General features: G+C 34.9%; 1 protein-coding gene across 2 annotated transcripts in view; it reads right to left on the reverse strand.

Moving 5' to 3' along the window:
* Positions 1 to 3,215: 3,215 nt before the first annotated feature.
* Positions 3,216 to 23,067, reverse strand: part of GTF2A1 (general transcription factor IIA subunit 1) — a 52,827-nt gene continuing 32,975 nt past the window's right edge. For both annotated transcript variants that reach the window (XM_046647197.1, XM_046647196.1), the window contains exons 7-9: positions 21,320 to 21,640; positions 17,219 to 17,308; positions 3,216 to 7,550 (exon numbers count right to left, since the gene is read on the reverse strand). In XM_046647197.1, the coding sequence (XP_046503153.1) occupies positions 7,443 to 7,550; positions 17,219 to 17,308; positions 21,320 to 21,640 (519 nt within the window). In that variant the 3' untranslated portion in view covers positions 3,216 to 7,442. The remainder of the gene's footprint in view (positions 7,551 to 17,218; positions 17,309 to 21,319; positions 21,641 to 23,067) is intronic.

Genomic DNA, 23,067 nt, shown 5'->3' on the forward strand with positions numbered 1-23,067 from the left:
GTATTTCACACAAGGGGGTATGGGACTGAGCAGACAGACACTCTGGAGGTCCCCAGGTACCCCCTCCTGCCTCAATAGCCCACCTTGTTGCAAACTACAATTGCCTTGTATTCTGAAAGGGTAACAAGGCTTTCAGCAGCTTCTCACTGATAAGCCTTGGAGAAAACAGAAAAGTCTAGGAGGGTAACTACTTGACTTCAAATTAAAGGGGATATCTCATAACTCTTTTTGTATCTGTTCTTAAAACCAACAGGAGAGGCTGACAGGCTGTCACAGGGGACCACAGACTCAGTGCCAAAGAACACATGCAGTTAGCATAAATATGTAAAGTAGGCTGGGTGTAGGAAGAGGAGAAGTGTTATCCTTGTGTTGCAACTAGGCATATGCCATTAAAACAAATTCAACAGTTTGGAAAGATTTTCAGCAAGTTTTCCTTATAATGAGATTTAGCAGTAAATAAACAAACACAAAAAGAATGAATGCTTAAGAGCCACTGAACACATTAAGGTCAAGGATTTTGAAAGTTAATCCACTTTTCTTCCCCCAAGAGTTTATTTTTGGTAAAAGGCAGAAAACTGAGTTTTTCTACAAGGGAAATCTGCTTCTAAATGATAATTTGAAAATCTTGATATATATTATATATTTAAAAAGACACAGAAATAACAGAGAAGTGGGAATAACAGATTAGGTACTGTAATTTCATAAAGCCTTGCCTAAATCAAGAAGCAGCACACACACACCTAATTTATGCAAACTAAAAGTGTATATAAACAGCACAATATTGTGATACTGGATCATGATACATTACATGTACACAGAACTACTACCACTATTAAGAAACCTTTGTGACACTCAGTTTTATGCCCAACAAAAAAAACAAAAACAAATTCAACAAAACATGGCCAGGCAACATCACAGCACATAGGCTGCCTGCCTCAAGAAATGAAAAGGGAGCCTACCTAGGTATCAGGAGAGCTTCTGGCTATACCCTTTGTTCGTTGCACAACATTGGCCATTTGGATCACTTCTTTGGGTTTTAAAGTCCTCAACTGTAGAATATGAAGATCAAACCAGAAGAGTCCTAAGGTTCTTTTTGCCAACATAAAATATTTTCAGAGTCTAATATGTGCCCTACACTTTACACACACAAGTGTCGATGAAAATAATCCATAATCAATCTATAAATCAAAATTGGAGTGAGTTTATTATGAGCCAGATCTGAGGACTAGCCTGGGGCCTTCCTTCTCCAAGGAAGAAAGGGCACCAAAGAAGTAGGGTGCAGAGTGGTTATATACCATCTTGGAACAAAGAGCATACATCACATGACAGTCCCTTTTACAATAGTCACAAGATTACTTTGCTGGCACAGATCAGCGAACACAGCACGTCAGTGGTCGCAAGGTGAGCACAACAAGTCAGTAATTAATCCTTAGTTTAGAGAAAGATGCTTATCCTAAAGGAAATGCCAATATGGGAGGGGTTATATCCCTATCTTTAGGGGCATAATTCTTATCTTTTGGATATAGTAAATATTTAAAGCAGATGTACAATGCATGTTCAATAGGCCATGTCAGGCCCTTTTGGAAAAACAAGGTCAGGTCAAATTAGTTTTAAACCAAATGGCTTCCTCATATATTCTAATATATCCTACTGCTTTTCATTTATTTATCACAAGGATGCAAGATAACCATTACTATGTCTATTACATGAGGGATCTGAGGCTCAGAGAGAGTAGGTACACCTGGCAGATAACCCCAGATCAGTCTGGTTCCAAAGCTTGTGCTATTTCACCCTACAGTATTTTCTACTATGTGTCTAGGGGTTGTGCTTAAAGGCCCCTGCAGCTCTAGGGAAGCAAAAGAGTAAAGACAGTCCCACAACCTTGGCCTAAACCAAGCCACCAAATCAGCACGGGAAAATGCAGAAAATTGTATACAACTAAAAAAAGGCAGAGATGAGGGATGGAATAAAGGAAAAGAATGGTAAACAGAAAATATGAAATCAATATCTACAATAACTGTGAACGGAATAAATTACCTACTGAAAGCAGCTTAGTTACGTCACTAAGAACCCTGTGTTCCTTTCCATCTTCTGTTCTGCCTCCCTTTGTCATCTTTATTTTAGGTTCGGTTCTCCTCAAGGTCATAGGATAGCTGCTAATGCAATTGGAGCTACATGCTTCCTCACTCAAATCTAACAAGATTGAGATATGTTGTCTGAGCACTTCAAGCAAGAGTCCTGAAATTCACCAAATAAGACTTCTTAGGTCACATTCCTACCCCTGAATCAATGACCATGGCCAGGGAAGAATGGCTTAAGCCAACCAGGGCCCAATCCTTATTAAAATATTGTCCTCTTCGACAGCCTCTCCCCTTTCTTCCTACTTCACTGGTCTTGCTTCCTCATTTTCCCTGACCTCCAGGGCAAGCTTCAAGGGCGTGTGACAAGTGCAGTCACACAGAGTCCATCTTAGTTTAATGCTCTGTTGTCACCATCTTGAAATTGTTACTAAGTTTTGAAGAATGGGCCCCATATTTTCATTTTGCACTAGGTCCTGCAAATCATGTAGCCAGTCCTGTTAACTACTCCTTTTCCCAATCTGTCTTGGGATTGCCTTTAGGATTGGCCCTGGACCCTTTCCCTTTCTCGATTCTCTCTTCATGTTCTTGCTTGGGTGGATCATTTTTATGGCTTTAAATGTTCTCCATATGATAATAAATCCCAAAGACATTATTCAGCTCAGATATCCCTGCTAAGCTCCATTTGCTTATACCTATCTTGCCACCTTGATACCTCAACTTGGATGTCTAATGGGCACGACAAAATTAATATATCATAAAATATGAATATTATTTCCTTCCCAAAATATCTATCCTCCCTCATGCTCACTACACTCAAGTCTCTCGGATAAACTTTTGTACCTTGTCCTCCTTTCCTCACTCAAAAGCATTTGTGCTTCTTGTTCCCTCTGTCCACCAAGTTTGTACCAATTTACACTCCTCTAAGCAATCTATCATAAGGCCCATTTACCCACACCCTGATCATGACAGAGTATTGTTTTTTCCTAGCCATTTGATAGCTGGAAAAATGGTTTCTGATTATTGTCTTATTATTAGTAACACAATTTAATAATTCAGACTGACATCCCATCCTACTTATTTTAAAGTATAGAATTTAATGGTATCTTTTTTTGATAAATGGAACTTATTCTCATTAACAATATAAAGCATTTTCCTTGCTAACCTGCATGGTTTTATTCAGTTATCTATATAACAATGTTATACACTAGTAAGCAAAGCAAGCAACATTTTTTTAAATAACATCTTTAATTAAAGTTTTTGCAAAGGTAAAATATTAAACTTAAAATAGGTCTTAGTACATCAAAATACTAAGTTCTCTAATTGTATTCCAAGATGGTCTTTAAAACATAATATCCCATATATCACAGAAGAGCAACCTTGATCTGCAATTGTACAGAATGAATTTTACAAACATAATAAATATATTTACGCCCTTACACATAACAGTATGTACAACAGCAGTTGACAATAGTAGCTCAGAACAGCAAAAAAGATTAGTCTCTCCCCCAGAATTGTAGCCCTGACACATACTGGACTGATTTAAGGAACCTTGACTGAAATAGCAGTTACTAACTCAATGTAGTTCTTCCCTTAAAAGAGAAGAAAAAAAAGTCTCTCTTGTTCCACAAAATAAACAAAAATATTAAATTCGATGTGTTCTTCCTTAAACCATAAAAATGACAGAAGATAGACTAAGGCAGGCTTAAAAAGGGAATATAAACTTCAGAATAATTTCCATAGCATAATAGATTAAAACGCAAAACTGTTTAACATAAACTCATGAGGAAATATATAAAGCAACTCTTCTTTAACCAATGAATTCAAAATCTGAAATAGCTGATTCAGACAGGTGAGAGACAGACATGAAATAAAATGAAAATGTACAAAGATGAATTAATAAAATATTACATTGCACAAAAGCTCAAAAAAGTTCAAGATGAAATAATCTGAAAATATAGGAATTTTCTCAAGTGGAAGAAAATGCTAAGTCATAAAGGGAACTCCCAAGAGGAAATTACATCTGTTTCCTGTACAAGGCGTATTTACCTTCTGAAAAGAATGGTGATATTATTGCTATAAGATAATCAAAAATTACTCTTAGAGACAACCCTTTTCATTCCTCCATAAAAGCCAGAAAAAATAAGAAAACCAAATCCTTGATTTTCACTATAGCAAAAGAAAATCTTTACACAAAAGCTGTTTTTATGTTCTTGCTGTCTAAAACCAGAATCTATTAGAATATGCTCTTCAAGGACATATTTAATCACTATACATGCTGCTCAACTCTTGATGGATTCCTAGAAGAGTAACATTAAGGTGGCTTTGATTTTAAGAGAGGCAACAATATAAATGTGCTATTATGATGGCATTTGATTAACAAAAAGAAATGTGAACATTTAAAAAAATATAAAAGCCCAATATAAAGATCCCCTTCATATAACAGACATTTTACTCTAGAAACTAATTGCACATTAAAGAGTTGTTTTAGCCAAATGTGGCTCTCCACAGAAATTAAATGTGCTCTCAGGCATTCAAATGGTCTGATTATCCAAATGACCACCAAAAAAAGAGTACATATACTGAAAGGCACACATTTCCACACTTTAGTCATTTTGTGTAAATTTTCCTTAGCACTGTTGATACATGTTAATCTTTTTTTAAAATAAAAGGTGCCATCACCATCTGTGCAAATCTAAACAACTCCTCTCCGGAAACCTTTACTTATTTTCACAATACCAAGTCTGAACTCTCTTCCCTCTTTGAATAAACAAGCTATTTTCATTTTAAAATTCTGAAAGTGGGAATCCTTGCCTTTTCAAAGGAATGACATTTTTATAGAACCTAATGAAATGATTTGCTAAATACAATGTTAAAAACATGATTAAGAATGCAAGTACAATAAAAGATAAGCAAGTGGCATTCTTATAGCAAGCCACTATAACAAAACTAAGACATGCTATTTGATTAAAAAGGAACAGGATGCAGTAATACATATAAGAGCACAATTTGGTATGCAGTGTTGTTTGGACCAGCTTTCAGAATTTTCACAGGTAAAAGAAAAGCATCTGCCAAGTATGCCATAATTAATATGCAATTCACAGGTGCAAATACAAATGGTTATTTCCTGCTTCAAAATAACCCTAGTTGAGTCACTCTGAAAGCAACGGTTGTTCATGTTCAAAAATGTTATAAAAACAGGCTAGTATACAATTCTACCATGAATACAAATGTTTGTCTACATAGAGGGCCCAAAACACGAGCTGAATATCATATAGTAATCCACAGTCAGTAGCACAGGAACTACTAGAAAGCCAAAGGGTTTCAATCAACACTGCAGCACTGCTAAACTTTTATAGGTAGTTCAGGTCATTGACTTCTTCATTGAGTAAATATAAACCTACTGCAACTACACTGAAGGACAATTGAACGACAGGACTTCCGTGATTTCACCCCCTCCCTTCTCTTCTCCCAGTCTCATTAACAAAAACGAAAAAACCTTTGTGTGCTTAAAGAGTAGTAGGGTAAACAAATAAACCTCCCCTCCAAAAAACTAAATTAATATAGTGAAAATAAAAACCGTATTACCAGTTATGGCATCTAAATAAAACCTAACTACTAGCATGCTAGAAACCAGCATTTATGCCAAAGTTCAGAACATAAGTTAAAGGGACCAAGTTGGTATGCAGGGTGGCAAGCAGGCAACAAAAAAAAAATGATTAGCCTTTTTGAGAAGTTTAAGGATTTGTGTTAAAAAACAACATATAAGAGCTCACAGTTTTTCTTTGTAATGTACTTTAAAGTGTTTCTATGTTAGTTCTGGAAACACACACAAGGGCAAATAAAAGGAAGACAAAAATGGAAGACAAAAAAAATTCAATATACAAGTAACTTAAACACATGTGAATTTTGTCAAGATAAACCATGAAAAGAAGTAGTTGTAAGAACACAAAGATAAAGAGAAGTGCTCCTACAGATTTCCCAGGCAACTAGTTCACACTGAACATAGCACTGCCATATTGTTCTTTAGAGCCCATTACAGAATACAGAGCTATGCATTCTTAATATACATATTAAATTTCTATTATTTTTAATATACAAATCAAATTTCTATGCTTTCTTCTCGATGTGCAAACTGGAGCCCACATCTATATTATCAATGGCCTGGAAGGGCCACCAAATGAAAGAGAGGTAAATATGTATTTAGTGGCCCACCCCCCTCTAACAACAAAGTTTTCCCCTCAAATTACAAAGTTGCATTTAAAAAAATGTGTTCAATTAGAATAATAGTTTTTAAATTATTTACTAGTAAACACAAGAAATTTTTATAATTACTAAATTGTTTAATAAAAATCCAGGTCCTCACCACCTCTCCAATGCTCTAATCAATGCACAGAATGTTAACTGAATTTTTGTTTAGCTTAAAAACTAAACACATATATAAGCATACACTTCAGCCCAAGAGGAAAAAAATCTGTATCTACCTATATGTGTATTATTTCTGCTAGATGGTACGTTTGTGAAATAAAATCATATTCCTGAGGAGCCACTTTGAGGTTTCTTTTTAAGGTGTCAGACTAAAAGAAACAAATACGTTTTTCTGTAAGGAAACTGAAGTTGTCATTTTAATTCTGCTCAACTCAGATGAGACCCAAGTCTTTAAACTACATTTAATGAGTATGAAACCTAATTAAAATATATATCGATTCCTGGGTCAAATTTTGTCTCCAAACTGTGATCACTGATTACTTCCTTTAACTCTTTAATAGATGTTTCATAAAGCAGGGAAGGAAGAGGTATATATTACTGAGAGAAAATAGTAAGTAAAAATATTTAAGACCTACTATGAGAGTTTCTAAATTGTTTCCTTGAACAAGTGAATTAAAATCCAACATCATAATTCTTACCCTTTTGTAAAAAGCTCACACGCCATTTTTACCAAATATAACCACATACAATAAACAGTTTCAGTTCAATCTATCAAAAGGGAAGTTTCTTCAGTTCATTCCAACAAGTATCTTCTGACTGAACCCAAGTTGGAGGAAGGAATATAGACATAGCTTTACATGCTAATTATTGGTGGCAGGTACCTGTATTTAAAATCGACAATTATGGTTTTCCTACACAAAACCCCAACCCTCCCCACCCCCAACAACCCCAGGTGCTACAGTTCCATGGCTTGCCAGTTAGAAGTAGTGTCTATGTTGTCAAGGTCTCTTTGTTCCGGTAGCTTTGCTTCTACTGCACTTTTCTGACATGCAGAAGTTAAGTTTTCGTTGGTGTATGACCCAAGTTTCAAACTGTCCACTTTAAAATTTTTTTAAGTTTGTTTTGTTTTATTTATAAAAGAACAGAACCAACTCTTCACCATTCTGCATCTCCAATGGCTTTGGAAAATATATAATCTCTTCCGTTAAGATTCATAATGCCATCCTTGAGATGAAATTTCCATTTGTTTTTACTTCTGTGTATCTAAATAAACAAACAAAAAAAGAATGTAAGAGACACAATCCAAAGACAGGAAACCAACAACAAAAAATCCATTCACACACTAAAAAAACTTTGTCTTGTACATTACTACATTTGCAAACTTGTTTTTTTTAATTGAGATGTAATTGACAAATAACATTATATTAGTTTCAGGTGTAACATGATAATTTGATATTTGTATATATTGCAAAATGATTGCCACAATAAGTCTAGTTATCATCCACATTTACAAACTTTTTTGTCTTGTGATGCCAACTTTTAAGATCTACTCTTTTAGCAACTTTCAAATATACAAAACAGTATCATTAACTACAGTCACCATGTTGTAAGTTATATTCCCATGACTGACTGACTTCACAACTGAAAGTTTGTAACTTTCAACCACTTTAACTCATTTCATCCACTCCCTACCCCTTGCCTCTGGCAATCACCAATTTGTTCTCTATATCAATGAGTTCAATTTTTTTGTTTGTTTTAGATTCCACATATAAGCAAAATCATATATTTGTTTTTCTCTAAGATTTCATTTAGCATAATGCCCTCAAGGTCCATCCATGTTGTCACAAATGGCAAGATTTCCTTCTTTTTTATGGTTGAATAATATTCCATTGTACATACACATACATACATACATACATATACACACACACACACACACACACACACACACACACACACACTGTATTTTCTTTATCCAGTCATCCAACGATTTGACACTTAGATTGCTTCCATGTCTTGGCTATTATAAATAATGCTGTAACGAACATGGGAGTACATATATCTTTTCAAGTTAAGTGTTTTTGTTTCCTTTGGATAAATACCCAGGAGTGGAATTGCTGGATCATATGGTAGTTCTATTTTTAATTTTTTGAGGAACCTCCATACTGGTTTCCATAGTGGCTGCACCAATTTACATTCCTACCAACAGTGCACAAGGTTTCCCTTTTCTCCATATCCTCGCCAACATTTATTATTTCTTGTCTTCTTGATGATAGTCACTCTAACAGGTTGAGAGGTGCTATCTCATTGTGGTTTTGATTTGCATTTCCCTGATGATTAGTGACATTAACTATCTTTTCATATACCTGTTGGCCATTTGTACGTCTTCTTTGGAAAAATGTCTATTCAGATCTTTTGCCCATTATTTAATTGGATTGTTTGTTTTTTTGCTATTGAGTTACACAAGTTCTGTATATATTTTGGATACTAACCCCTTATCAGATATACGATTTGCAGATATTTTCTCCCTTTCAGAAGGTTGCCTTTTCATTTTGTTGATGGTTTCCTTTGCTGTGCAGAAGCTTTTTAGAATGATGTAGTCCCACTTGTTTGTTTTTGCTTTTGTTGCCTTTGCTTCTGGTGTCAAATCCTAAAAATCACCGCCAAGACGGATGTCAAGAAGCTTACTGTGTAAGTTTTCTTCTAGTAGTTTTATGGTTTTCAGTCTTACATTCAAGTCTTTCATCCATTTTCAGTTGATTGTTGTGTTATGGTTTAAAATAGTGGTCCAATTTATATTCTTTTATATCTTTTACAGTTTTCCAAACACCATTTATTGATGAGAACTGTCCTTTCCTCATAGTATATTCTTTGCTCTTTTGTTGTAAATTAACTGACCACATATGCATGGGTTTATTTCTGGGCTCTCTTTTCTGTTCCACTGATCTACAGGTCTGTTGTTATGCCAATAACATACTGTTTTGATTACCATAGCTTTGTAATATAGTTTGAAATCAGGGAGCATGATACCTCCAAGCTTTGTTCTTCTGTCTCAAGACTGCTTTGAGTATTCAGGGTCTTTGGCGATTTCATACAAATTTTAGGATTATTTTTTCTATTTCTGTAATAAGATGCCATTGGAATTTTGATAAGGATTGCATTGAATCTATTTAGATTGTTCTGGGTAGTATGGATATTTCAACAATATTAATTCTTCCAATCCATGAGCATGCAATATCTTTCCATTTATTTGTGTCTTCCTCAATTTCTTTCATTAACGTCTTACAGTTTTCAGAGTACAGGTCTTTTACCTCCCTTGTTAAATTTATTCTGAAGTATTTTATTCTTTTTGATGCAACTGTAAATGGGACTGTCTTCTTAATTTCTCCGATAGTCTGTTATGAATGTATAGAAATACAACAGATTTTTACATATTGATTTCGTTCCCTGCAACTTTACTGAATTCGTTTATTAGTTCTAACAGTTTTTTAGTGGAGTCCTTAGGGTTTTCTATACATATAATATCATATCCTCTGCAAATAGTAACAGTTTTACTTCTTCCTTTCCAATTTGAATACCTTTTCTTTTTCTTGCCTAACTGCTCTGGCTACAATTTCTAATACTATGTTGAATAAAACTAGCAAGAATGGGCATCCTTGTCTTGTTCTTCATCTTAGAGGAAAAGCTTTCAGCTTCTCACAATTGAGTATGATGCTACCTGTGGACTTGTCATACATGTCCTTTATTATGTTGAGGTATTTTCCCTCTACAGCCTCTTCGTTGAGAGTTTTGGTGATAAAGAGATGTTGAATTGTGTCTCATGCTTTTTCAGCATCTATTGAAATGACTGTGTATGATTTTTACCCTTCATTCTGTTAATGTGGTGTCTCACCACTGATTAATTTGCAGATGGTGAACCATCCTTGCATCCCTGGAATAAATTCCACTTGGTCATGGTATATAATCCTTTTAATATACTGTTGAATTGGGTTTGCTAATATTTTGTTGAGGATTTTTGGATGTATGTTCATCAGGAATATTGGCCTGTAATTTTCCTTTCTTGTGGTATCCTTGTCTGGTTTTGGTATCAGGGTAATGCTGGCCTTGTAAAATGTGTTTGGAAGTGCTCCCTCCTCTTCTATTTTTTGGAAGAGTCTGAGAAGGACTGGTGTTAATTCTTCTTTAAATGTTTGTTAGAATTCACCAGTGAAGCAATCTGGCCCTAGACGTCTGTTTGTTGGGAGGTTTTTGATTACTGATTCAATCTCCTTACTAGTATTCAATGTGTTCAGATTTTTTATTTCTCCATGATTTAGTCTTGGAAGGTTTCATGTTTCTAGGAATTTATCTATTTCTTATAGGTTGTCCAATTTGTTGGTGTATAACTGTTGATGGCAGTCCCTTATTATCCCTCATATTTCTGTGGTATCAAAGGTCACATCCTCCTCTTTCACTTCTGATTTTATTTATTTGAGTCCTCTCTCTTTATTCTTAGTAAGTCTAGCTAAAGGTCTGTCAATTTTGTTTATGTTTTCAAAGAACCAGCTCTTAGTTTCACTGATCTTTACTATTGTCTTTTTAGTCTCTATTTCATTTGTTTCCGCTCTGATCTTTGTTATTTCCTTCCTCTACCAACTTTGGGCTTCATTTGTTCTTCTTTTTCTAGCTCCTTGTGGTGTAAAATTAGGTTACTTATTTGAGATTTTTCTTATTTCTTGATGCAAGCATTTATCTCTGCAAGCTTCCCTCTTACAAATGCTTTTGCTGCATTACCACAAGCTTTGGTATGTTCTATTTCCATTTTCATTTGTCTCAAGGTATTTTTTTATTTCACTTTTGACTTCTTTGACCCACTGTTTGTTCAGTAGCATATTGTTTAATCTTGAAATATTTGTGAATTTTCCAGTTTTCTTCTTGTAATTGATTTCTAGTTTCATACCATTGTGGTTGGACAAATTGGTTTCTTTGTGAAGCTTCATTTGATGAAAAAAAAATAAGAAAGAAACACATTCACTCACTAGATGGGGTTTAAAAAAAAAATCTATCTATAATTAGTATTATTTTAGCTCTTAGTATTTGTTTTTATTAACGCAGTTGTTAATATTTTCTGGAAAATATTTTATCTCTATATCTAAACACAAGGTTTGCCATATACACTTTCTTTTTTCACAAGACATTTTATACTGGCAAATACTTAAAACAAGAATACCCCTTGTTCTCCCTGATGCTTCTAGACCACTGTTTTGCCTTTTCTCTATTAACTCCTTTTATGTTCACACCATTTAACCTCAGGCTTTTCTTCATTCCTCATATCTGCTGACCATCAGGACACTATCTTTTCATTGGTATCATGTTTACAACCATTCTCCTCTTCTTCCTCACATATGGTAACAACTTACACATTGCTGACCCTTCTAATACTGTGGCCTCACAGTACCAGTATTCATACTAATACTAGTATTTCTAACCTCTAATTACTTTATCTCTAATTTTACTCTAGTTGTCTCCAGGACACCTGGCAACTGTTTTCTCAAAGGCCACCAATAATCTTCTACTTACTACATCAATAACCTCGTCATCTGACTTATTACAGTAATCTTCTGATTTCCAGGACTTCACTCTCTCCTCCCTTCCAATCATCTTATAAATATCACTGCCAGAAACACAACTCTAACCAATCACCTCTGCTTGACTATTTCTATTTCTACATGACCTGGTAATAACTCACCTTTCCAAGCTTATTTCCTACCTCCACATTCCTCAAAGATTATATTTCACTCAAAAGAAGTTATCCCCCTTGCTCCCATTTTTACAAATTCAATTCCTATTTCAGGATCCATCTCAAAAATACTGTGCCCTCCACAAAGCCTTCCCTAATCTCATCAGCTAAAACTACTCTTTCCTACTGATTAATTCCCAATGGCATTCCGAAAGATATTTCCAGTATTATTTCTAAGTATATACAATTATGGAATGATTTTTTTCTACCAAAATAAAACTCCTTATGGTTTTCTCAAGACCTAACATGGAACCTTATACATGGCAGCATTTAACAAATACACCTGAAGGATGGCTGATCATCCAGTCACTTACAGCAGATTTCAAAAACTACATAACATCCACAGTTAAGCCAAAGAAGGAAGGGTAGAGTTCAAATTGGGCCAAGCCCTGACCATTCTCATCTTTGCCTTCATTTATAATTTTTAGTTATTTGCAATTCTGTGGATTTAGGTTAAAAAGGAGTTGTAAAACTTAACTGAAATGACTTTTCTTCCCTTTCCTAGTAAGTCCCACTCATTAGTCAATGTTCAGTTTAAGCTCAATGTCTTCTTCAAAGAAGGACCAATGGTTCTCCCTCTTCTGATTGAAAAGGACCTCAAAATCAAGTAGTTTTAGGCTTTCATTTTCAAAAGAGGAAATTATAGCCTGGAGAGGTTCAACTACCTGACCAAGAGCATACTGCTATTAAGTGACAAAGATGATTCTTGAGTTCCAGCCCAATACTCTTTTTTACTAAATCAAGCTGTTTCATACAGTAATGTAGAAATGTTCACTATGTACAGATATTTTTTGAGATCCCATTCCTAAAATTCCATAGTCTAACCTCCCCTTGCAAACCTTCTCTATGGCATATTTTTGGCAAATCATTGTTCAGTGTCTGCTTGGGTATGATTAGAAGTCGGGGGCAAAGAATTGCACATTAAGGTATTCCTTTCTGGGACAGTTCTTTTAAAAGTCTTTCATACTTTATCCCTTACTGAAATCTGCTTCCTCCAAATTTCCACTTATTATCCTAGCTCTGCCTCTTGTGACTTAATTAAAAAAAAAATCAAACAACCTTTCATATATTTGCAAACCATTCTCATGCTCTTCTCTAGATCACTGACTTAAGCTATATACACATTTAACATTTACCAAATTTTTCTTACTTATTAAAACAAAATAGAGCACAATAAAGTTAAAACAGTAGTCAGGGCAGAGAGTACAGCATTAACTGCTCTTATATCTCTGGTCTGAATACAGATCTTCCTCAACTTTCAAAGGGATTGCATCCCAATAAACATATTGGAAGTTGAAAATATCATGTCAAAAATGCATTTAATACAACAAACCTACTGAACATCATAGCTTAGCCTAGCCTACCTTAAACATGCTCAGAACACTTACATTAACCTACAGTAGGGCAAAATCATCTAACTCAAAGCCTATTTTTATAATAAAGTGTTAAATATCTCATGTAATTTATTGAATACTGTACTGAAATGAAAAATAGAAGAGTTGTAAGGGTACAGAATGGTTATAAGTGTACTGGCTGTTAACCCTCATTATCTGGCTGACTGGGAGCTGTGGATCACTGCCACTGCCCAGCACTATGAGAGAGTATCATACTGCACATTACTAGCCCAGGAAAAGATCAAAACTGAAAATTCAAAGTATAGTTTCTACTAAATACATATCACTTTTGCATCACCATAAAGTCAAAAAATCATTAAGTCAAATCATCACAAGTCAGAGACCATCTGTACACTATGTAGATATTAAACCTAACGTCTTAAGATGGATTATTTGAATGTCTAACAGATAACCAAACTAAACATGTCCAAAACTGATCACTCTCCCCTCCCAAACTCACTCCATCTGCAGCCTTCCTCATCTGAGTTGATGGCATCTCCATTCTTCATGCATTCTTGATTCCTTTTTCTTTTCTACCATACATCCAAGAACAGTCAAGAAACACTGCTGACTCTTCCTTGAAAAAATATCTAAGATCCAGCTGCTTCTCACCACTTCCAATACTATCATAGCCTGAGTTACCATCATCTCTCATGTGGATTACTACAATATCCCTGTTTCAACCTTTGGTTCCTCCACACACTCTGCTCTCAACAAAGAAGGCAAAGTAATCCTTTTAAAATTAAAATGCAAATGATATGACATTTGCCTATTTGAAGCCTTCCAATAGCTTCCAGTTCACTCAGAGTAAGAGCCCATGTCCTCACAAAGTCCCACACTACTATACTCCCCAACCCCGCCCCCGGCCAGGTCCACTCACAGTGGCCTCCTTGTCACTCCTTACACATAACAGGCAGGCTCTGCCACCAGATAATGACAGGGCTAACTCTCTTCAAGTCTGTTCAAATTTCATCTCGAAAGGAGTAAGATGATTGTCCTATTTAAAACTGTAACCCGTCCCCCTTCCCACTCTGTATTTTTCCACACCAATTATCAGCTTCTAACATATCATGTTAATTTATTATTATGTTTTAGCATCTGTCCCCCTCCACTACAGTAAGCATCCCAATGGCAGAGATTGTTCTGTTTCATTCACTAGTGCCCTGGGACATCATAGACACTCAGTATTTGTTGAATGAAAAGACCTCTGTCTCCTCTTTTCTTTGACTCTCTACAGATAAAGTATTATCCTAAAAATGGGTATACAAATTTATTTCCAGCATGAACCAAGTGACTGCAACCTGAAAGACCACGGGATTATATAACCAAGAAAGTGGTGACTAGCTAGTTAAAAGGAATTCCACAAAGAAATTGATTGCATTCTAATGCAAGACAATTTGCAAAAAGCAAATGTAGAAGTTTCATGGATCAAATAATAGTCCCAGTACTCAGCACTGAAGTCACTGCATAATGAATGGTAAATATTCTTATTTGAATAAAATCACAAAATGCAACTTGAAAAACAATCCATTACTGCCCCTAAGCCCTTCATGAAGGAGTATTCTGAATGCCAGGAGAAAGGCCTCTTAAATTTCTTAAAGACAAACATATTACATAAAATTACCTATAAAGAAGACTGAAGCCTCAAACACCTATGCATCCTTATCTACCAATACTTAAAGGAGAATTCTGCCTCATATTAAGTTTAACTAAGATTCTAATTTGATCGGCAACAGAAATTTCATTATTCTATGATGGCTTCTAAATTGTTAAAATTTTAAAGTTTAGGCTTCAAAAATAAACTCCTAAAATTCAAGTTAACTCAAACTATATCCAACCCCATTTTAATCAGTCGTAGACTGAACAACACCATTCTTTACTGTTGGCTAAAACATCAAGCCCCCAACTCTCTGTCTCCAGAACTCACTTGATCCTAAAAATTAGATCACTCCAAAATTTACAACTGTTTATCATTCAACACACTATTTAAAGTTACTTTTAATTTCTTAGTTTAAGACACTAAAATAATATCTCTGGGAGCAAAACAAACCAACTTTAACATTTAAAATATTACGTGTACAATTTATACCAAAGAAGAATAGAACCATTCTCTTATAATATGAAAATACTTGGAAGTATATTCTTCAGTTAAGCTAAGGTAAAGGTCCTCTCTTGCCTGATAAATCTGTCTTTTTATCATGAAACTGTGTTCTAGAAAATTTGGTTGCAAAGGTTCCCTTGAGATTTCCTGACAATAAAGCTTTACTGGTATCTCCTGTATTATTCTTACTCTACAGGAATATAACAACAAATTACATTTATTATAATGTGTCTGATGTAGAGTATTAAGAACACTCAGACAGACGTCATAAGGCACAAAAGTGGATGCTCTGATAACTCTAAATCAATGACCTCACTGACTTTATTCTCTAACTTGACAGGTATATAACCAGCTTGACTTTACCTTTTCATCAGGAAACAATAAGATCCATTGTGTCAACATTTTCTCTATAGGTCTGTTTGCAATAAGCATGGCTTACTTATTATTTATAACATTCATTTCTATAAGAGCAACACAAATTTAGGATTTTCATCATGTAACAAAAATTTATGCAAAGCACAAACTTTGCATGATCATGACTACAGCTCCAATGCCTGGCACGTTTAGGCACTTAAGAAATTTTTGTTTAGTGAATGAGTAGTGCTTACAAACAAAACCCCACTGCTTCTGTTAGAGTTTTTAGCATTTGGTAAAAATCTGCTGAAATTAAATTATAAATGCAATATAATTTGTGAATTTATTATAAATTTCATGCTTATAATCAGAAAACAAATCTTATTCCAAATTAAATGTTTTGATAAGTAACAAAATCTAAACAATGCCAGTAACTATAACAAAAATACTTGGAAAGTAGAACCCTTTTTTAAGAATTAAGAAAACAGGGAGTTGGGGCTGGCCCCGTGGCCGAGTGGTTAAGTTCACGCGCTCCGCTGCAGGCAGCCCAGTGTTTCGTTGGTTCGAATCCTGGGCGCGGACATGGCATTGCTCATCAAACCACGCTGAGGCAGCGTCCCACATGCCACAACTAGAAAGACCCACAACGAAGAATATACAACTATGTACCGGGGGTCTTTGGGGAGAAAAAAAAGGAAAAAATAAAATCTTTAATTAAAAAAAAAGAAAACAAGGAGTGATTAGCTAATTCTCAGAGAACCTAGTTTAAAAGTTCCTAATGCTACCAAAATTTAGCAAAGCGAAATAATTTTTTAAATGATTTTTTGTAAAAATGTCTTTGTTAGTTATCAGTCCTGTTTATTGCTCTAGTTCTCTCCTTAGTAAAAAAAAAAAAAAAAAAAAGTTACAGAGATTCAATTACAGCCTTTTAGTTTTGAGGCAGTTGAGGCTAAGGTCAATACAGGGTTATCCCATTGAGTTTCTATTGATGTTCAAGGACAATCCCAAAGTGGCTCTACTTACTTAGTTAACAAGTTGGGAGGCATAGTCTAAACTGAAAAAAGCATAACTCTGCTCAGGATTTCATTCATAACTTATTTTTCAAATGTAAAGCTACACAAATTAACTTCTCATTCTATTAAAATAATCTACTAAACTATAACAATGTTTCCATTCACACTGTTTATACTGAGTATAAGAGGCATCAATTGGCTGTCCAAATGCTGGAACAAGTCAGAAAGGATGGTTTAGGGAAGAAATACAACAGAAAAAATTGTCAGTAATCTGATGATGAAATCCTTACCTTATCATACTGGCATACAACAACATTTTCTGTATCAAAGAGTTCCTGTCCTTCTTCATCACTAACATCATCTTCACTATTGAGGGGCTCCTACAAATAAAAAAGGAGATTTTATTTATACTTCACATATTATTGCCTGTGTTAAGATTTAGCTAGTGTTACTGAAATTCCAGAAAGAAAATAAATACAACAGTGAAAATAGTTAAGCCACATAACTTGTAAGTCTGAAAAGATATTTAGCTTTATTTCTCTCATTCTTTCAGAATAGCACAAGAAGACAATTCTCTCCAATAACTGCTTAAGATGCCTAGAAGTAGACCTAGGAAAATATGAAGGTTTAAAGAGATAATGGCACTATGTACCACCACCAGCAGCAGTGTAAAGGGAAAAATAATGGTGAAACTGGAGGAGGAAAAATGGCTATAAAAGAGGCAAGCAGTCTGGCTTATCTTTACATTAAGGAAAGGACTCTGAATACCAATTAGCATGTCTACCGAGGTGATGGTGACTGTGGAGGCTTAGAACATAATTAACTAAGTCATTCATAGTAAGAGGATGGGGGGTGTGCAAATTTCAATACTAAAGTCTCAGTCCTAAAGAGAATTAAAGGCCAAGATCTAACTAGAGCATAAAATGGTCAACTATGTTAAACTTGACCTCAGTTGTGGCAATAAATCAGATTCCTAATTAATGAAGAAAGAGAAGATAGGACAAAATAAAAGTGGAATGGAAAATAATCAGGATGATATTAGGCCTATATCTACTCACACACAAGTATGTATATATATTCTTTAAGTTAAAATAGATATCACCAATGTAAATGTAAAAAAACCCAAAAAACAAAACTTAACTGAGGTAAAATTCACATAAAATTCACCATTTTCAAGTGTACAATTCAGTCACACTTAGTACATTTATAATGTGTGCAACCATCAACCACTAATTAATTCCAGAACAATTTCGTACCTTTACCATTAAGCAGTCACTCCCCATTTCTGCCTCTCTCCAGCCTCTGGCAACCACTAATCTGCTGTCTCTATAGATTTACCTATTCCAGATATCTCATATAAATGGAATCATACAATATACACATAGAATATGTGGTCTGGCTTCTTTAACCTAGCATAATGTCTGAGCTTCATCCATGTTGTAGTATATACCAATACTTAGTTCCTTTTCGTGGCTAAATAATAGTCCATCATATGGATATATCATATTTCATTTGTCCCTCCATCACTTGATGGACATCTGGGTTTTGTGTAGAGGGCTGTTATGAACATTCATGTACCAGCTTTTGTTTGAACACCTATTTTCAATTCTCTTACACATATACATGGGGGTGGGACTGCAGGGTCATATAGTAATTCTATGGTCAACTTTTTGAGGAACCATCAAACCATTTTGCACAGCAGCTACACCATTCTACATTCCCACCAGCAATGCACAAGAGTTACAATTTCTCTGTATCTTCACTGACATGTTATTTTCTCTTTATTTCTTCTTTGATCATAGCCATCCTAGTAGATGTGAAGTAGTCTATCTTTGTGGTTTTGATTTGCATTTCTCCAATGAATAATGATGTTGAGCATCTTTTCACGTGCTTGTTGGCTATCTGCATATCTTCTTTGGAGAAACGTCTATTTAAGTCCTTTGCCCATTTTTGAATAGAGTTGTTTGTTTTTTGTCACTGAGTTTTGAGAGTTCTCTATATAGTCTGAATATTAATCCTTTATTAGATATATTATCTGTAAATATTTTCTCCTTATTTTGCAGGTTGTCTTTTTACTTGATATTTTCCTTTGATGCACCAAAGTTTTAATCTATTAAATCCACTTTATTTTTTCTTTGATTGCTTGTGCTTTTGGTGTTATATCTAGAAACAACTGCCAAATCCAATGTTGTGGAGCTTTTGCCCTGTGTTTTCTTCTAAGAGTTTTATGTCTTACATTTAGGTCTTTGATGCATTTTGAATTGATTTTTGTATATGGTGTGAGGTATATTCACAGAAGAATTAAGTATAATCTAAAAAAAAAACAGCCCAAGGTAGAGAAAACACTCCCCCAAATCCATTTTATAAGGTTACCATAACCTGAAAACCTGGTAAGAAGAGTGTGAGAACAGAAAATCACAGATGGTATCACTCATGAATATACATCCAAAAGCCCTGAGCAAAGTGAATTCAGCAATTCATAAAAAGGGTAATACATAATGATCAAGTTGTGCTATTGCAGGAATACAAAATTGGTTTACAAACAGAAAACCAATTAATACAACTCACCATAAATAAGAGATTAAGGATTTAAAGAAATCACATAATCATCTAATAGTTGCAGAAAAAGTATTTAATAAAATTCAATACTTGTTTATAGTTTAAAAAACAAAACAAAGCTTAGTTAATCTGAAGAGAACTTTCCTTAACCTGATAAAGGGTATCCATAAAAAGACCACAGTAAACATTATATTTAATAGCGAAACACAGAAAAAGGATTCCTTTTAAGATTAAAGACAAAGATGAGAGTGTCTGCTATCACTATTTATAGTCCATGTTGTTCTGGAGGGCTTAGCCAACAAGGCAAGAAAAATTTTTTTCATATTTTACTTGTCTACAAAGAAAATATGAAAGAATCAAAGAGGCTAAACCTCATCAGTAATCAAGGAAATGCAAATTAAAATCAAAATGAAATACCATTTTCTACCTACCGAGCTGGCAAAAATTAAGAAAGCTGACAATATCAAGTATTGGTGAAGACACGGAGACATCTGCACAATTATACACTGAATGGAATGTAACTAGTAAAACAATTTGGCATTTTTTGTAAAGTTAAAGCTGTGCATACCTTGGGATCCAGCAATTCAATGTTTAGGTATTGAAATTAGAGAAACTCTTGCATATGTGTCTGCAGAAGACACACACAAGAATATTTTATAACTGTCTGTAACAGTAAACAAGCAGAAACACCCCTGATGCCCATCACATTAGAAATATGGATAAACAAATTATGGTATGTTCAATGGTGAAAAAAATTATAGGGATATGGCAACAACTTAGATGAGTCTCAGAAATACCGTCTTCAGGAAAAAAAACTTGAAGAATACATAATTATTCCATTTATGTTATAAATGGGCATGCAAAACTAAATAATATGCTTTAGGAATATAAATACAAATGGTAAAACATAAAGGCAAGTTAATGATAAACACAAAATTCATGAGCATAGTTACTCTGATGGCAGAAGAGGATGGGATCGGGGACAGGCACCCAGGGGACTTTAATGAAGTAATGGGATTTTTTTTCTTTTAACTTACGTCGACACTGGGGTGTTTATATCTTAAAATAATTTTTATTCATTTATATCTATTCAATATTTAATAAAAATAATATTTAAAAAAACATTACTTAGGTAATTTAAAAGAACTTTGTACCAAGATAAACAAAAAGTTACATGTCAGGGTACAGAAGGCAATTAAGAATGAAAATTGTAGTAAGACAAATATTATCTTGAATTCAAGTAACTAAGCTGGAAAACGAAGATATACTTATATACTTCTATAAATATATAACTAAAGATGAATAAGAAAGGACAGTTTGTTAAACTGAAGATAGACACTAAGAGTAAATAAGGTTATCTAGGGAACTGGTATGGAATATGGACCAAAAGGAGGTTTTGAATGAATCACATTTACCTTTTTTCTTAAGTTTCTTCTCCTCCCAAATGTTACTGTACCTTTTTAATTACTGATGCAAAAGATTAAACACATCTATCTGTTCTCCCAATGTCTTATGTTTAAGCCACATCATGAATGCATAGGCCAAAGAAATAGTATTACTTTCACTGTCTCCATTACCTTTATAAATACAACTTAATTTGGTATAAATTCATTTTTTATTACTAGCTATATGAAACATTTTATGAAGATAAATACAACCAGAACAATCTAAAAGTCTTAAGTTACAACAATGTCTAAATTTATACTTAAAATCCTATGTTGTATAGCACCCTAACAACCTCTGAAAAAATGCAACATAATTCATCAGTTTGGTACCAAGGAAAAGAAATGATTGAGTAGCTTCTCATTTCAAGTCTTTTACCAGAAACTTACTTCTTCTACCTGCCCATCTTCAGCTCCATCTTTCTCTTTGTCTTCCTCCTCATCATCATCATAGTCTTCTTCTTCATCTTCATCTTCTTCAGATGATGTATCCCCAGTTCCATCAACTTGTAACACCAATGGAGCTTGCTGTTGAGCAGGCTGGGCCTGTGGCTGCTGTTGGCCAGTTGCAGTTATCTGTGCTTGCGCTGGTGTAGGAGCCGCCACCGTTGTGGGTATAACTTGAGTCTTATTTCCTGTAAATAAGATTTGCTGAGGCTGGATGATGACACCTGTCTGTGGTGAAATTCCTCCCGGAAGTGGGGCCAGTACCTAAGACAAAAGAAAAGCACTTATTAGGAACTAGTTAGAGGATCAAGTAGCTCAGTTGCATTACTTTGGTACACAGAAATAGGTCCAAATGCTGAAGAATCACCAAAAATGGCCATATCTCAAACAGAGTTAAAATTACCAAAGCACAAAAGGAATGATTATTGAGTATACTGATCCACTAAATTTCCACTTTACCACTCAAATTTCTGAAGGAAAAAAGACTTTATGAAGATAACTGCTTCACTTATTGAGCACTTTCTATGTACATGCCAGATTCCAGACCAAGAGTTACATGTTACGGGTCGGCCCTGTGGCACAGCGGTTAAGTGCACATGTTCCACTTCGGTGGCCAGGGGTTCGCCAGTTCGGATCCCAGGTGCAGACATGGCACTGCTTGGCAAAAGCCATGCCGTGGTAGGCGTCCCACATAGAAAGTAGAGGAAGATGGGCATGGATGTTAGCTCAGAGCCAGTCTTCCTCAGCAAAAAGAGGAGGATTGGCAGCAGTTAGCTCAGGGCTAATCTTCCTCAAAAAAAAAAAAAAAAAGAGTTATATGTGAGTAGTTTATTTCTTGAAACATGGAAAAGTTTAGTAACTTGCACAGCTTTGAACTTAGGCTTTCTGGTTCTACTCTTATTCTTATGCTATACTGCCTGCTTATGAAAGCCACTGTATTGAAAATCTGAATTCCTGGGTTCTAGTTTTGTTCAAGATGACAGATACAGATGTAGCAGAGGCAAGTCATTTAACCTCTCTTGGCTTTAGTCACTTCACTGTTAGACTATGATCAATGGTTCTCAATCTTGGCTGCAAGTTACAACCACCTGGTGGCTTAAACATACCTAGGCCCCTCTCCTAATATTCTGACTTAATTGGTGTGAGATGAAATCTATTCTCGTTATTTAAAGCTCCCAGATGATTCTAATCATGCAACCACAGCTGAGAACCACCAGATCAGATGATTTCTAAAGTTCCAGTTTCTGCATTCTAGGATTCTGAAGTAAACCACAAGTCGAAAAGGACATATTAACAAATATTAATTATATCTGCTATAGTGAACATATTTATAATTATAGTTATTAACAAATAAAAAGCAGAGAATGCTTTGTGATAAATAAGCACTGAATGGCAATTACTGCCATTAGGTTCAAGAAATGCGAAAATAATAAGATGGTATTTCCTTTAAGAGGTTTACAGATTAACAGGGCAATAGACAAAGCAATAACAACTCAAAAAGACAGAAAATGTAAAGAAGTATGATATCATATGAGAACACAGGAGAGAGCAATAAATTCAGCTTGGGGGACAAGGCATGGTCAGGGAAGTCTTCCTAGGAGGTAATACTTGAGTTTCTGTTGTACTTTGGTAGATTAGCCAAGCCTTTTCTGTTTGGTTTGTTTGGCGGGAGTGCTGAAAGTTGCTAGAAG

The sequence above is a fragment of the Equus quagga genome, chromosome 20 (genome assembly GCF_021613505.1).
Source record: "Equus quagga isolate Etosha38 chromosome 20, UCLA_HA_Equagga_1.0, whole genome shotgun sequence".
Classification (NCBI taxonomy): domain Eukaryota; kingdom Metazoa; phylum Chordata; class Mammalia; order Perissodactyla; family Equidae; genus Equus; species Equus quagga.